This window comes from Saccopteryx leptura, chromosome 1 (genome assembly GCF_036850995.1).
Source record: "Saccopteryx leptura isolate mSacLep1 chromosome 1, mSacLep1_pri_phased_curated, whole genome shotgun sequence".
Taxonomy (NCBI): domain Eukaryota; kingdom Metazoa; phylum Chordata; class Mammalia; order Chiroptera; family Emballonuridae; genus Saccopteryx; species Saccopteryx leptura.
Genome location: NC_089503.1, coordinates 368,476,565 through 368,492,577, shown reverse-complemented (window position 1 = coordinate 368,492,577; position 16,013 = coordinate 368,476,565). Strand labels below are relative to the sequence as shown.

The window sequence follows — 16,013 nt, the reverse complement described above, 5'->3', positions numbered from 1 at the left end:
GCCCAGGGTTTCGAACCGGCGACCTCAGCATTTCCAGGTCGACGCTTTATCCACTGCACCACCACAGGTCAAGCCAAAAAAAAATTATTTTTTTAAGATTTTATTTATTCATTATAGAGAGGAGAGAGGAGAGAGAGAAGGGGAGAGGAGCAGGAAGCATCGACTCCCATATGTGCCTTGACCAGGTAAGCCCAGGGTTTTTAACCGGCAACCTCAGCGTTTCTAGGTTGACACTTTATCCACTGCGCCACCACAGGTCAGGCTTTATTTTTTTAAAATAGTTTTAAAGGAGCACTTGAGATAAAAAAAAAAATTTATTTTTATTTTTTTTTTATTTTTATTTTTTGTTTGTTTTTTTCATTTTTCTGAAGCTGGAAACAGGGAGAGACAGACAGACTCCCGCATGCGCCCGACCGGGATCCACCCGGCACGCCCACCAGGGGGCGATGCTCTGCCCATCCTGGGCGTCGCCATGTTGCGACCAGAGCCACTCTAGCGCCTGAGGCAGAGGCCACAGAGCCATGCCCAGCGCCCGGGCCATCTTTGCTCCAATGGAGCCTTGGCTGCAGGAGGGGAAGAGAGAGACAGAGAGGAAAGCGCGGCAGAGGGGTGGAGAAGCAAATGGGCGCTTCTCCTGTGTGCCCTGGCCGGGAATCGAACCCGGGTCCTCCGCACGCTAGGCCGACGCTCTACCGCTGAGCCAACCGGCCAGGGCGAGATAAAAAATTTTAAGATTGGACCCTAAATAGTCCAAAGCATGCTGTAACATTTTATGACACTTTCTTATAAATGTTAATAGAATTCATGGTACAGATATCACACTCATATTATTAAAAGAGTGAAATACTAGTTTATATTAAAATAAAACTTTTAATTCCAACTTCATAATAATCTGAGTCTACTGGAAACTCTCTATAAAGTAGTTGGGCTGGGTATTAAGAGGATTAAATTAAATTCCTGTTCCATTTTGAAATAATGCACTAAAATCAATTATAAAGCAGAAAACGCATACATTACTAATTTGTAATCTTTCTGTGAGGTCTCCAGTTCAAATAGTACTAGCACTTTAATGTGCGTGTTTTGCCTCTTCCAAGTGGTATCCAACTACTTCTCATTTTATTATCATTTCTTCTTTTTATTCTCTTTTATTCCTGAGAGGTAGAGAGACAGGTGGTCACCTGCTCTCACCCACCCAGAGTTACGGGGAAACGGACGCTGAGTCGTTGAGCACCCTGGCCAGGCCACACAGCTAACTAAGTAGAGCCAACATGAGCCGCCAGACCTCCCAGCTCCCAAGCAATTATTTCTTTTATCCCTCAATCTTGCCAAACAGAAGGAAATCGGCGCCATATGTCTGGGCTTACAGAATGAATTCACTCAGTAAATAATTATTAGTGTGTAATTATTTTATATGCCGCATACCATTTTAGACATGGGAAGTTATGTGCCCCACAGTTTCTGTCCCTGAAGGAGCTGGGGAAGTGAGCGGAGTAAACCAGTGATCAGGGCCCAGGAGAGAAATGTGCGGGGGCGGCCGGACGGGGGTGATGGTCGCCAGGGGTTAGGAAAGCCTTCCTGGTGAGCTGGCTCCTGCACAGAAGGTTGAGGAGCCAGGGCTGCAGGGCCAGAGGGTGCTGGGGCCGTCACTGTGTGCAGAAGCACACACGGGAGATAGAGTGGTGCTTTTGAAAACTCCCGGGATTATGACCCAGGTATCAAAGTGACCTGCGGGTACAGCCCCTCTCCTGGGAAAGGGGGCTGGGATAGGATGAGAGTCAACAGAAGAAGGGCCCGTGTGCTCTGCAGGGCTTACAGTCTGTGTTGTAAACAGTGGGGAGCTACTGAGGAATTTGGAGGAGGGAAGTAGTGATCAGATTTCTATTTTTAAACTGTCACCCTGAGGTGGTTTGGAGAAGTGAGGGTTTGGAGGACGTGAAGCAGGGGAACCATCTGCTGAGGAAGGAAGGTCAGTTATGAGACTGCTGTTTTCATTGTCTATGTTTGTTCATTTTAAAGGCCTGAATTAAGGGACAGCAGTAGGATGAATGAACTCTAGAAATACTGAGATAAACTCAGCAGGCCTAGCTGACTGATTAGATGTAAAGGGAGGAGGGTCGAGTGTGGGCTGAAGGAGGAGGGTGAAGTTGTAGCGTTTGAGGTGCCGTGGGATATTCAGTTGGACAAATCCAGAGCCGTTGGATATTTAAACCCAAACCTCAGGAAAGATCTGGGTGGAGACATATGTTTGGAATCATCTGATACAGGTACTGGCCGAAGCCAAGGGCGTGGGAGAAGCCTGTGTGAGGAGCACCATGGGTGTGGGAAAGGGGGCAGAGGCTGGAACCGTGGGAATGCCAGTGACAGGGATGATGGGAGAAGAAAACAGGTGAGACCAACAGGGGAGTGTCATTCAAGGTTCCTTCCAGCCAAAACAAATAGCATTGGTCCGCAGTAGGAGCCCCCCGGAGCTCAGGTGAGAAAAGGATTGAAGCTAAAAGCTTCAGAGATGAGGAATGAACTCCCATCTTCCTCCTGGAACATTACAAGTCTAAACTCCTTCCACGGATGCCGTGCCTTCTACCCCACTCACTTCATGGGTCCCTAACCGCCCCTCTGCTCAAGGGCCCACGAAGAAGCCACACCACTCCTAGCTCATACTTTGCCTTTTTCCTGGAACATCCCACAACTCACCCCTTCCCCTGTCTAAGCCCTAACCAGCCTTCAAGGCCTAGCACAAGTCCCCCTTCTCCCACCGTCATCCCAGTGTGCCCCGGGCGTGCTCCGCTCTAGAGAGACCCATATTTGTATTTCACTCTGTGTAACACGTGATCATGCGCAGTCGGTGATGTTGGCTGTTGACTCAGGAAGTCTGACTCTTCTTATAAGCTGTTTGAGGTAAGGGGTCTTATTCGTCCTCTGGCACATCATTGAGCAGATAATTTATGCTCAAATGATCAAAATGATTTAAGACCTGAGCTCCTCCAGTTCATGAGGGTTCTTCTTCAGGACGATTTACATCTCAGCTGTCTCACTCAGCAGAGGGGTTGGTTGTGCTCTCTGCAAGGGAACATCTTAGCTAGCTGATGGCCATGTGAGTGTGGGAAGAGTGCACGGGCACAGAGGCCCTGAGTGAGGGAGGAGCCCTGACTCAGGACCACACGGGGAAGGCTGGAAGGTGTGTTTCTGCACCAACATCATGATACCAATATGTGTGCTTCCTTCAGAACTTCCTCCAAAGGCTCTCGGACTTTATAGCTGGCCCTTTGAGGCCTGTCTGGAAACACTGCTTACTATGGTTTGGGGAAAGTAAGGCCCATATAGGGGTGTGGTCAGGCCCCACCGGACAGCAGCTTCTCAAGTTAATGATGACAAAGAAGTATAACCTATCACCATCGTTGTGGCTATGGTGGTGGCTCGCAGACAAAGGGAGAATTCTATGGCCAGGGAAGAGCTAGTTGCTAAGCAAAGGACTAAGAAGTAATCCCCTCGCATTAGTTTAGCAGTTTTTTATGACCCTGGCCTTCCAAAGGGAAATTGAGGTCCGTTTCATCTGCAGGCAGAGGACCTAGACCAGGCATGGCCAACACACAGCCCGCGTAATGAGTTTATGCGGCCCGCGATTAAATTTTTAATATTCTCCACTACTTTAAAATCTCAGCTACTCAGAAGCGGAAGCGTCTTTGATTATTGGAAATCGAGATATTTAAGAAGATAGTGATACACGGAAAAGAATTCCGCGTGTGACTAATCTAGGGTTAACTTCCAATAATTGGTTGAATGAATTCGTGATTCTTCTTTAAAAAAAAAAATTCCATTATAAAGATTCACAATTTTTGTACTCGTCTGTACTCGATATGAACTGTTTGACGTTTAGCAGCGATGTGAAACCCACATTCTTTTAGGCGGAGTTTGCCAGTGCACACCCAAGGTCAAAGAATTTGTTATTTTTGTGGTCAAGTGTACTGAATCAAGTGGCATTGTAGCACAGACAATAGCTGCAGTTGATAACTGAAAATGTGTCCAGGCTGTTTGTAAAATGAAATAATTGTTTTATTTGCAATATAACCCCTTCAAGCTCATTCTATTAATTAAATATTGTTTTGATTGATTGCAGTACAGTTTGGATATTTCTACGGTATGTAATTATATTTTTATTAAAATAATATTGTATATTAAAAATATTTTCACGCCCTGGCCGGTTGGCTCAGCAGTAGAGCGTCAGCCTGGCGTGCGGGGGACCCAGGTTCGATTCCCGGCCAGGGCACATAGGAGAAGCGCCCATTTGCTTCTCTACCCCCCCCCCTCCTTCCTCTCTGTCTCTCTCTTCCCCTCCTGCAGCCGAGGCTGCATTGGAGCAAAGATGGCCCGGTCGCTGGGGATGGCTCCTTGGCCCCTGCCCCAGGCACTAGAGTGGTTCTGGTCTCCGCAGAGCGACGCCCCGGAGGGGCAGAGCATCGCCCCCTGGTGGGCAGAGCGTTGCCCCTGGTGGGTGTGCCGGGTGGATCCCAGTCGGGCGCATGCGGGAGTCTGTCTGACTGTCTCTCCCTGTTTCCAGCTTCAGAAAAATACAAAAAAATATATTTTTTTTCACTCACATTTATTCATAAACAAATTACATAATAAAATTTTATTTACTTAAACGAATTGTTTTTGTATTTAACATTTTTTAATTTTAATATTTTGTCCGGACCATGAAAAAAGTTTTCTTTCTAATCTGGCCCGGGGGCAAGAACTGTTGGCCACGCCTAACCTAGACATTTTTGTCATCCTCATTGCTGAGGGAGATGACCGATCATGTCCTGAGTCGAGGCCATGCTGGTCATGTCCCTGCAACTTCCAGGTCACACGGTAGGAGTCGGGTTGCAGGCTCCAGAGGATGGAGTCAAGGAGACCCTGAGACTGGTGTGATGGCACTTTTAAGGATTCCTGACAAAGGAGGCCTTGTTTGCAAGGGAAGGGAAGATTCTGCCAATTGTTTTTTCTCGTGCACATTTTCCTTTGAGGTTAATGTGAAGATCCTCTTGGTCTTATACTTCTCTGCTTCTTAGTCCTAGAAACCTCTTTCTAGTTTAGTTTTCGTTAAGTCAGAGAAGTCGAAATAATTCTCTGGAAAGAACTGGTCTACATAAAACCATGAGGTCAGGCTGGTGACAGGAGGGCTGGAGGAACTTCGGGTCTGAGCTCTGCAGATGGGTTTTCTGGAAATTGACAATAAAGCAGCATCATGATCTGTCCTTTCTTCATAAGAACAGACAGACGCCAGCTGGCTCCCAGGTCTGAACTGGATGTGGTTCCAACTGATAGCCAACCCAAAGCCACGGTTTTCGTCTGTAGAAACTCGGTTGTGTCGTCAGTCTGTAAGAACCTGCTGTTGTGCAAGGCTCCCAATTCCACAGTCGGTCCACCTGACCCCGGGGCTGCTGTACCCTACGCGTTCCCACCTTCCGGTGTCCCCCTCCCTTACCTCTGCTGTGCAGTGTCACCAGCTGCCACCAGGGCAGTTGGAGTCTCCATCTATAACTGAACTGCCAGGCTCCTGGGTGCAGAGAGGAGCGGAAATCGTGCAGCCTTGTGCTATTTCACTCTGGATGCAGAACTGTCTCCAGGTGCTCTGGGTGCCCGGAGGTGATTGAAACACCCTTGATCAGTGCGGGTAGGGCGTGCCAGGGAGTGTCCTCAACGAGTCCTGCAGCTCCTATCCCCAGTGACTCACCTGTTTCACCCAGCCACGGAATCAGACCGGCATTTTTATCTGATTTCCCTCTGTGTTTCACAAGAGATGGTGGAAGCCTGTATCTAAAGAATAGAGCCCGTTGAGTCCCCAGAGCCCCAGGCAGCCCAGCTCCTCGAGATCACGCGTTTCTCAGCCACCAGCAACAGGACAGTTTGACATGTCATCCCATGTCCCAGGCCCAGCTCCATAGTGGGTCCACCTGCTCCTGGGGCCGGCTGTACCCTACATATTCCCACCTTCTGGTGTCCCCCTCCCTTACTTCTGCTGTGCAGTGTCACCAACTGCCACCCTGGGCAGTTGGAGTCTCCATCTGTAACTGAACTCTTAGGCTCTTGGGTCCCTCTGGTGGCGGAAAGCAGAAACACGGCTTAGCTTTTTCTTTTTCTTTTTCTTTTTTGTTCATTTTTAAATGAATTAAGGTATTCTGATGACAGGTTTTTTTTCTCTTTGCTATCCTTTCTCTGTCTTTCTGACTGATACAGTAATTCTTAATACATTTCTCTAATTTTTATATTGAGCCCATTCCTGGTAGGGGACCACTGGTCAGTCCTGGCTAAACAAAGAACAGTACAAGGTTACGGGGACCGCCATACTATATAGTAGGTACAAGGTACCTACTCTAAGAGGGCACTAGGTTGACCACTCATGAACTGGCCCTCATCTCCCACGGGGATGGTCACAGTAATTAGCAGATGTTTTTGCGGACTTGGAGCCAAGCACTCTGTCAAATGCTTTACAGACATTATGTCATAATGGTCCTTCCGTCCGCCTTGTGAGGCAGCTTCTCCTATCGTTAGCTTTCTCAGATGACAGAGCCCAGGCTGGAGCTCATGGCTTGTCGAGGGTGGAGCACAGGGCTGGAGTTCAGGTCCCTGCTGCCAATGTTCTACTTCAAAGCACACCAGTGTGACCTCTTCAAGTGTGCCAGGCTTTATGGGTCCTTCTTTTGGCAGAAGTGCTTTGACCTTGCTCTCTGCCTAGAGATCACTTTCCTTTTCATGTTTTCCTGGGAATTCTGATTTTCCATTGAGACTCAGTTCAGGGGTCGCTTAGAGGAGCTTGCACACCCCTCCCTATCCTACTTGCTATTTGGCTTGTGTTTGCAGAGCCCCCGTGAGCCAGTGCCCACCTCCAGTGGAGCGCTCACCCTGTGTTCTGGTCATGACTTCCCTGCTTGTCTTCCTTGGCAGGCTCTGACCTTGAAAAGCAGGCAGCATATCTTATTGGTCTTTGTTTTCCTAACACAGAGCCCAGCTTATAGGAATAAAAATAACAGCAATGCTTACTATTTACTGAACACTCATCTTGAGCCAGGCAGGGTGCTAAGCACTTTATAGTTTAGATTCTCTCATTCAGCCATCACAGCCACCCATGTGATACATAAATTGATGACTCCACTTTTACAGACAAGGAAACTGAAGCTTACTGAGTTCTGGCGTTTGCCCAAGGTTACCTAGGAAGTGGCCAAAAACCAGGGCTGGACTCCAGGTCTCCTCAACTCTTTTTACATTTTATTGATTTCCCATGCCCTACAGTTTAGACATGATTATATATTTTTTTCTTTTACTATGTTGATTAAGATGTGTGAGTAGGACGATTAAATTTTCTTCACTAGAATTAGTAGTGCCCTGAGAAGCCCTTGCTGCGTCTCACTCAGCACAAGGGCTCTGATAGAAGAGGGGCCATTTAAGTAATTCAAGTTTGGCACTTTTTTGAGGAAAAGCACCTAGGAAGTATGAAGTACAGAGGGAAACTGGAGCTATGCTAAAAATCCACTTATTGACTCAGTAACTTCACATGAAGCTTTGCAGCTGCTTTATGAAATCTTTTATGAAATAATCACTGCGTTTAACTGGCTCATCTGCCAGCCAAAAATTCCAAGTGTCAGTGAAGCATTTTTGAGGCCTGAAATTCACTGAGCACAGATTTAGGTACCCGGGACAGACGAATCCGAAAGTACCCCCTTTGCAGAGCATAATTTTAAAGTAAAACCACAATCTTTGCAACTCGATTTGATATTAAACTTAGGCCACGTGTTAATTCTGTTTAACTGTTAAAAATATTTCCCAGAATATACATAGGTGTTTACCAACCTAACTGATGATTCATTTGTTTGTCTTTACTTTGAGGTTCAGGTTACTATGGTTTGTCTCAGATTTTCAAGTTACCAGTGAAATCCGTGAATAATTTAAGATTAGGTGCTTGAGAAATGTAGGCTGTTATTAGTAATAGAAGATTTGTAATTTTTATATTTCAATATATTTCATACTATTAGAACGTGTCTGATGATTATATTTTAATAACATCTAGAAAACTCCAAAGCCTTTAAAATTCCCCTTACTTTCTAAATATCATAAAAACAGGGTGGCTAACATTCCCGTTTTATAAAATGTGACTTCGCCTTAGGCTGTGGTGGGTATTGGAGGTAAAATCAGAATGTTAGGATAATGAGGGATTTGATCCAGCTCTATCATTTGACAAATGGGAAAAGAAAAACGGTTCAAAGAAGCTGTCTGCAGCTCCCTCCCTGCCTCCGCGATAGCACTAGGAAGCCACGTTTCCTTAAGCAAGCCCACAGTTCCTTAGCTCTGTTAGCTCAGTCCCTCTCTCGCTGCACTGGTGCTGATTTTCCTTCCTTTTCTCTAGGCTGCAGCACCCCCGCCCCGCCGCGCCGGGCGCCATGACGACCGCCATCCTGGAGCACCTGAGCACCCTGTCGGTCAGCGGGCAGCAGCTGCGCCGCCTGCCCAAGATCCTGGAGAACGGGCTCCCCAAGATGCCCTGCACCGTCCCCGAGACGGACGTGCCGCAGCTCTTCCGGGAGCCTTACATCCGCACGGGCTACCGCCCCACGGGACACCGCTGGCGCTACTACTTCTTCAGCCTCTTTCAGAAGCACAACGAGGTGGTCAACGTCTGGACGCACCTGCTGGCGGCCCTGGCCGTGCTCCTGCGGTTCTGGGCCTTCGCCGAGGCCGAGGCCCTGCCCTGGGCCGCCAGCACGCTGCCGCTGCTCCTCTACGTGCTGTCCTCCGTCACCTACCTGACCTTCAGCGTGCTGGCGCACCTGCTGCAGTCCCAGTCGGAGCTCGCGCACTACACCTTCTACTTCGTGGACTACATCGGCGTCAGCGTCTACCAGTACGGCAGTGCCCTGGTCCACTTCTTCTACGCCTCCGACCAGGCCTGGTACGAGCGCTTCTGGCTCTTCTTCTTGCCGGCCGCCGCCTTCTGTGGCTGGTTATCCTGTGCCGGCTGCTGCTATGCCAAGTATCGCTACCAGAGGCCTTACCCGGTCATGAAGAAGATATGTCAGGTGGTGCCCTCGGGGCTGGCCTTCATTCTGGACATCAGCCCCGTGGCGCACCGAGTGGCCCTGTGCCACCTGGCTGGCTGCCAGGAGCAGGCCGCCTGGTACCACACCCTCCAGATCCTCTTCTTCCTGGTCAGCGCCTACTTCTTCTCGTGCCCGGTCCCTGAGAAGTACTTCCCAGGATCCTGCGACATCGTGGGTCACGGGCACCAGCTCTTCCACGTGTTTCTGTCGGTCTGCACGCTCTCCCAGCTCGAGGCCATCCTCCTAGATTACCGGGGGCGGCAGGAGATCTTCCTGCAGCGCCACGGCCCCCTGTCTGTCTACATGGCCTGTCTGTCTTTCTTCTTCTTGACCGCGTGCAGCGCGGGCACTGCAGCCTTCCTGAGGCGCAAAGTCAAGGCCAGACTGATGAAGAAAGAGTCCTGAGGCTGGCAGGTGGGGCGAGTATAGAGGCACCTCGCTGAGATTTGGGGAAAAGGAGAGAAAGAAATAGGAGTTGACTTTTTGTGTTTTGAGAGTTGGCTTTTACATTAATATGTATTTCCAAGGATGTGCTATGTGGCAATGGCCTTGGGAAGCCAAAGGATTCAAGAGTTATGTTGTTATAGTTGTTAATCAAAGGAGCGTTCCTTTTCCGTCTAGATCATAGTCTTTCAAGACACAGGAAAGGAGGAGACCTTGGCTACGATTCATGGGACATGGGATTAAGAACTATCTTCATACCTGAAAATTCTGTAGAATTCTGCCTCTGGCCTCCAGGGGCAAGTCCTGGAGCTGAAGGGATGATAAACTTGGACTGGCAAACAAGCAGGTGGCTGGTCCACACCGCACTGGAATGGCCACCCTTGTGTGCTTGTCTTTGGTAATTGAATAAATTGACCCAACGACCCAATTTCCTTTGGATTTCAGATTGTCCGGGGTGGAGAATTCAGGGTCTTCAAGATTCAGTGAAACCCTTCGACAATGAATTATCCAGTTCGTCTGATTTCTAGTTTCTGCTCTCTCTCACTCTAACCCTGACCTTTTCTCAGGATGACATCTCTCTGTCTGTTTTCTCTAAAGCACTGTTCACTCCCATCTGTACCTTGGTAATATACAGGACTGTGAAGCAGTCATACTTTCGGTCATTGCTTCGATCCATGTGGACATCCAAGAAATTTATTCTCGTGTGAGACTAATGCAACCGGTACTAGGAAGTACAGTGCCAAGAGCCACCAAGAGACCCAGCCAACAAGTAATGATACTGTTTGGTATCATGGGACCTTTTGATTTTATGCCTGTGAACTGAAGGATTACCTGAGATCTAGTAGGGCTGCCTTACAGGCCAGAAGATCTGGGGCTGGCTCCAGGGAATCTTCTCCACATTTTAATAGCGTGTTTAAAAAGCCCCTGGTAGAGTGAATTGGTTCTAAGGGTCCTTCTAGGGATCTGCTTATTTCAAGATGAACCCAAGGTCCAGCCTTTTAATTATATGCCAGCCCAAGAAGGACCCATATTACTAACTAGTTCGGGGCACTCATGCAGGCTCATGCCTCAACTTAGAGCTGAGCCCTTAAAGTAATCAAGCCCCAGACAGGTGAGCATGGCTTACTGCAGGTCCATCCCTGAAGGCTCCTTTGGGTGAGAATGGTGAACTGGGCACCCTGTCGCTAGAAAGTTGTGTTTAGGACATCACTGCCCAGGAGCTACTGTGGGAGAGGTGCTACTTGCCATGGATGTGTTCTGGCCACGTAGCTACTTGGAGGGCTGACTTCACACTGATCTCGTGAGAGGGGCTGCGCGGATCGAGGAGCCATGGACGCCTTCTCAGAGGCTCCATTTCCATTCAGTACAAGGTTCCTAGTTACTGAAAAGGAAGTGGTTTGCTTTCACTCCACTTTGATGAACATCTTCTATTACTAGATTATTCTGTTGTCTTTAAATCTTTGGGGGTTTTTTTTTTTCTTTCTCTGAGAGATTTGTGGGTTTTGTGCCTTATAAATAGAAATGTATGAACACTACTTAATGTACGGCCATGTGGAATTTGCAGTTTTTGGTTATTGAGATAAGAAAAAAATGTGTTGCTTCTCAACCAGTGGATGAAGCAATTGCTTGTCAATCAAAAGACTCTTTGAACCTCTTATTCGGGGGACGGGAAGGAAGGGAAGAAAAAAAATTTAGTGGAAGCTTTCCTATAACCTTTATATCAAGAAAATACATGTCTTGTCAGCTACATAGTTCTCCTAGATGAGTTTCTTTGTTGATCTCAAATATGTCAACTTCTGTGCTCCCCAAGTGTCTTACACAAGACAAGCTTCTGGTGTCTAGGCCAAATTCACCACAGACAGTGAACTGAACGGGATCGAACTAGACAAGGGAACATGGAGTTGTGCAAATGCATTCCAAGTAGAGGGTCAGTTTCAAACGGGGACTGGAAAGTGGTTGAAATGTTCATTAGTATGGTTCAAAGACCCACGCGCTTTTAAAAGTTGGAAGGAAGATGCAGGTCTAGCTCTTGAATGTAACTGTGGTGGCGGAGATCTTGAGGCCAAATTGCAGGAATTTTTTTAAAAGAGAAAACAGGAAGTAGAGCAGTGATATTCAAGTGTAAACCAATGCCAGCCTACACCCTGTAAACAGCTGTAACAAAATAAGTACAAGATAGACTAAACGTTTAGATATTGCCATAACTTTTTTTTTAATTTACACAAGTGTTGGTCCCTCAACTGATTGAAAAAAAAATTTTTTAATGTTTTTCACCAGAGATATTTGAGAAGCTTTGAGGTAGGGGACAGTATCTTATTAGCGACATATATAAACACAGGAAACACAGATGTTTTTAACCACTGAGACTTTTAAGGGATTAAATACTCTTTTTAAAACACTTTCATTAAAATGAGTGTATTGGTAAGGCACAGACGTACTTTGTTTAAAGGGAATAATTGAGTTTTTGATAAAGGAGATGATTATCTCCCCACCATACCGCCTCCAACAGTTGAAATCTACCGGAAGTCCAGCTCGTTATGTCTCTCTCTTTTTAAAACTAATACGTTCAACCTATTAAAGTGTAAATGCCTCTGAAAAAAACTCAACTGTCAGTCACTGACATCTTGTGAGTACAGAATGTGATGGATCCACACGAGGCCCTCCTCAGAGTAGGGTGAGGAGACAGCGGGGTGCACAGACAGGGCGTGCATTTGCCTGCTTTTCTCTGGCCTCGTATGTCCTGACCTGTACTTAATTAACGAGCTGAAGTGGATAGATACTCTTAGGATGTCAGGATTTTATTTTGCACCTCGGCTGTAAGTACCTCATTCAATAACAGCGTTCTCAGTTCCCTACTAGAAGCTTGAAAAATAGCAGGAGCTCAGACCACGGTGAAGCCTGTTCGTCCCTGCCTGTGTTGCCCAACTGTTCACAAATTGTATTTTGATGCTTAAAACCATGAGGTTCTATGGTTGCACTGTAGTTCCTAGTAGGCCCTCCAGGTGGCACTCGTGTCTGACTCAGAGAGGGCCCAGCCACTGTCCTTAAGGTCTCTGCCTACAAATTGTGTTGTGCCTAGTGGTTTGCTTGATTGCTTGGCAAGGAAAAATTGGAACTGTTTTCTGTTTATATAAATCTACTTACAGAAGTGACTATTAAACTGATTTTATATATGGTTTGTTGTACTGTCAACATCTACCTTGTTTCTGTGACACAGCCTTGACAAAGGTTACTTTGACAATCATGGCCAGGAGGAAGGAGGTCATGACACTTAATATCCACCTGAAAGTAGGAAAGTATGAAAGTTAAAAATCTTCAAATCCCCCAAAACTACACACATACCCCAAATCCTCACTTGTAAGCATATCAGATATTCCCCCCAAAAAAAGCTTTAGAGTGGATTTTCCTGAGGATTTCAACCTAATTGAATAAATACTCTTAGTTTCATGGATAATAGTGTTAAAGATTTCAAAATCTTGTATTCATAGACTACATATTTGAAATTTAAAAATTAGGAATTATAATTATACTATCCCAGGTACTATAACGTATGTGTTGTGAAATGTAGCATCTACCAGCCAAAGGATTTTGTAGCCTATTAGATTTAAATAGCTATAAAAAAAAAAAAAAAGTGTTTCTCTAGGCTGCTCCAGCTTCTGGTCCAGCACTATCACGATACTAGTAAGAAAATGACATTGCCCTGGCTTGAGGCTCCACTGGTAGAATTATGAATGTCCCTCTTGGGTAAACCAACCCCTTTTCCCTTTTTATTATCAGCAAGGGCACCAGGCAGCCTGCAAATGCCTCTGCTGTTGCTGTTAATAGTGTAAGCACTCTTCAGTTATTGAGCCGTCAGGTATTCGTGAGCACCTGTTGGTGGTAGGCAACATGTTGGCTGGAGATACTGCAATGAGGACAAAGCAAGAAAGCACAGGGAGGCAGCACATGGGGAGGTGGCAGTCTGTTGACTGGACATCAGCATTCCCACCTGGGGCTGTGACAGGGACCCCCTCTGCAGCTCTTGGCCAACCACAGTCTGGGGGCCAGGTGGCTGCCCCGTCCAGGGGAAGCTGGGATCTGCTTTGGGCCAGACCCTTTTACCCCCAAAGGCTAGAAACACCTCCCCACCAGCAAAGTTGTCACTTTGTGGCCACCTCAATCCTTGTTATTCCTGCTGCTTCTCTAGCCCTTCTTACTGTCCTCTAGTGTTTTTATTCCATCTTGGGTATTCTTGATAATCCAGACACAGAGAAGCCCTGTATTTCCATCAGCAGTCTATATCCCCAGGTACATCAAGTCTCATCTTCCGGAAAGGCCCTGTAGGGGCCCATGAGGTTCCTGATTCAGTAAACCAGAAACAGCGCACTGCACTCTGTCTGCCTTCTGGGGGGGGGGGGGGGGGGGCAACAACCTACCTTCTCCATTAAAGAGTATTTTTTTAGAGATAATGTGGAAGAAAAATTATTGCATTAAAAATAATTCATTTAAATACTAACTTTGGGAGCATATTTATCTAAAGTGCAGGCTTTTCTTACCTAAGGTGGTTGTCATGGGAAGCGGTATGCATTGTATTTTGGACTCCAGGAGGCCTTGACCAAATCAAAACCTACAAAATACCACCTCAGATCCTATCACGCTTTCCACAGCCTTTCCACGTTTGAGCTTCTAAATAATCGTGTGAGGTAAGGCCAAAATGATCTCCATCAAACTAGGAAACACTAAAAAAATCCAGTGACTGGTTCAAAGGCACATAACTGGTTGTAATGTTCAAGCTCAAACTCATTTATTTTTCAGAGAAATTGAGGGCTCAGCTAATCAGAAACATCAACACCAAATATTTGCAGGGCCCTTTACAGTACATAAAAGCACTCCTATGTCTTGTTTACGCTTGAACCTAATCTCATTTTAACTTTTGATCCTAAATAACCTCATGAATCGCCAGAGTTGTATCATTTCTTCTCAAGGGAAGGTGAATTCACACCATCTCCTTGGATGCCAAATAAAGCATTCTTTGCGCCTCACAGTCTTCTTAGAAGCCCGAAGTTCCACTGGCCACAGGCCCTTGTTGGCCTAGATTATAAAGTCAAATCTCACTCTCTCTTCACGGCTTCTGGTTAATACTATTGAGTCCCTGGATGAGAAACTTATCTAGTATTAATAATCTTGCCAAGATTATGCAAGCCCTTTCTCATCTTTCACTGGGATAGTCAGTTCTTCAAACAATTGGCTCTCAAGGGATTTTGACAACTGATAAGACTTTGAATCTGCGATTTGAAAAAAAAAAATGTTTCTCTGCCTTATAAAGTAGTTATATCAGGGGTCCCCAAACTTTTTACACAGGGGGCCAGTTCACTGTCTCTCAGACTGTTGGAGGGCCGGACTATAAAAAAAACTATGAACAAATTCCTATGTACATTGCACATATCTTATTTTAAAGTAAAAAAACAAAACAGGAACAAATACAATATTTAAAATAAAGAACAAGTAAATTTAAATCAACAAACTGACCAATATTTCAATGGAAACTATGCTCCTCTCACTGACCACCGATGAAAGAGGTGGCCCTTCCAGAAGTGCGGTAGGGGCCAGATAAATGGCCTCAGGGGACCGCATGTGGCCCACGGGCCGTAGTTTGGGGACCCCTGAGTTACATAGACTTAGAACCGCCCCCAAGTAATTGGTTATTTCTCATTTTCAAGTAACATGCTTATTAAAGAAAATGCAGAAAAAGAGGGAAAAAGTTATCCATGGACTTATCACTAAAATCCCTTCAAGAGAAAAATAAGGCTATGTCAAAATATTGCCAGTGATAGGTAAATTAGCAGTGTCATACAAAGCTTCCTGAAAAGCCAGAAATCGAGAACTAGAAGCTTTAAGCAACCTAATACTTTTCATTGTATAAAGTGCAAAGTCAACAGTCTCCGGCTCAGTTTACAGGAATACCAGGATGGATCCATTACACTCTGTTCGGACATTGCATTTCTGTAGGCAATTTGATAATGCTGTGGTTGAGGCACTGGCTCATGAAACAAAGCCAGTGATAACACTATCTCATGTTGAGAGAATTATTTGAAATGCCTCTCCTGAATTAAGCCCTCTGAGAGTGCTGTACTAGAAAGACCTGCCCTGGGGGCAAGGTCCAGCCTGTTGAACTGGTGTGTGAATTCACTGACAGTCACACCACAAACCCTGAACACAACTATAGTAGATGCCGGTTTCTGTTCTAGGCACCAGGGATACAACAAGGGACAAAGAACAGACCGTATTTCCCCATGTATAAGACACACCTTTTTTCAAAAAAGTTGGGGTCTAAAAACTGGGTGCATCTTATACAGTGGTTGTGGCATTTCAAATGCCATAGATGGAACTGAGGACGAGGCAATATATGAAGACAGTGATTTGTCATCAGATACAGATGAGGACAAGCTAATGGATGGGAGTTTTGACAGTGATGAGGACATTTTATGATGAATAAAACTTGAGTTCAATAACCTTATG

General features: G+C 46.0%; 1 protein-coding gene across 1 annotated transcript in view; it reads left to right on the top strand.

Annotated features, from left to right (window-relative positions):
* PAQR8 (progestin and adipoQ receptor family member 8) overlaps window positions 1–12,688 on the top strand; it is a 44,961-nt gene extending 32,273 nt beyond the window's left edge. Inside the window, exon 2 of the mRNA XM_066359210.1 lies at window positions 8,381–12,688. Within this exon, the coding sequence (XP_066215307.1) occupies window positions 8,415–9,476 (1,062 nt within the window). The 5' untranslated portion in view covers window positions 8,381–8,414 and the 3' untranslated portion in view covers window positions 9,477–12,688. The remainder of the gene's footprint in view (window positions 1–8,380) is intronic.
* The last annotated feature ends 3,325 nt before the right edge of the window (window positions 12,689–16,013 follow it).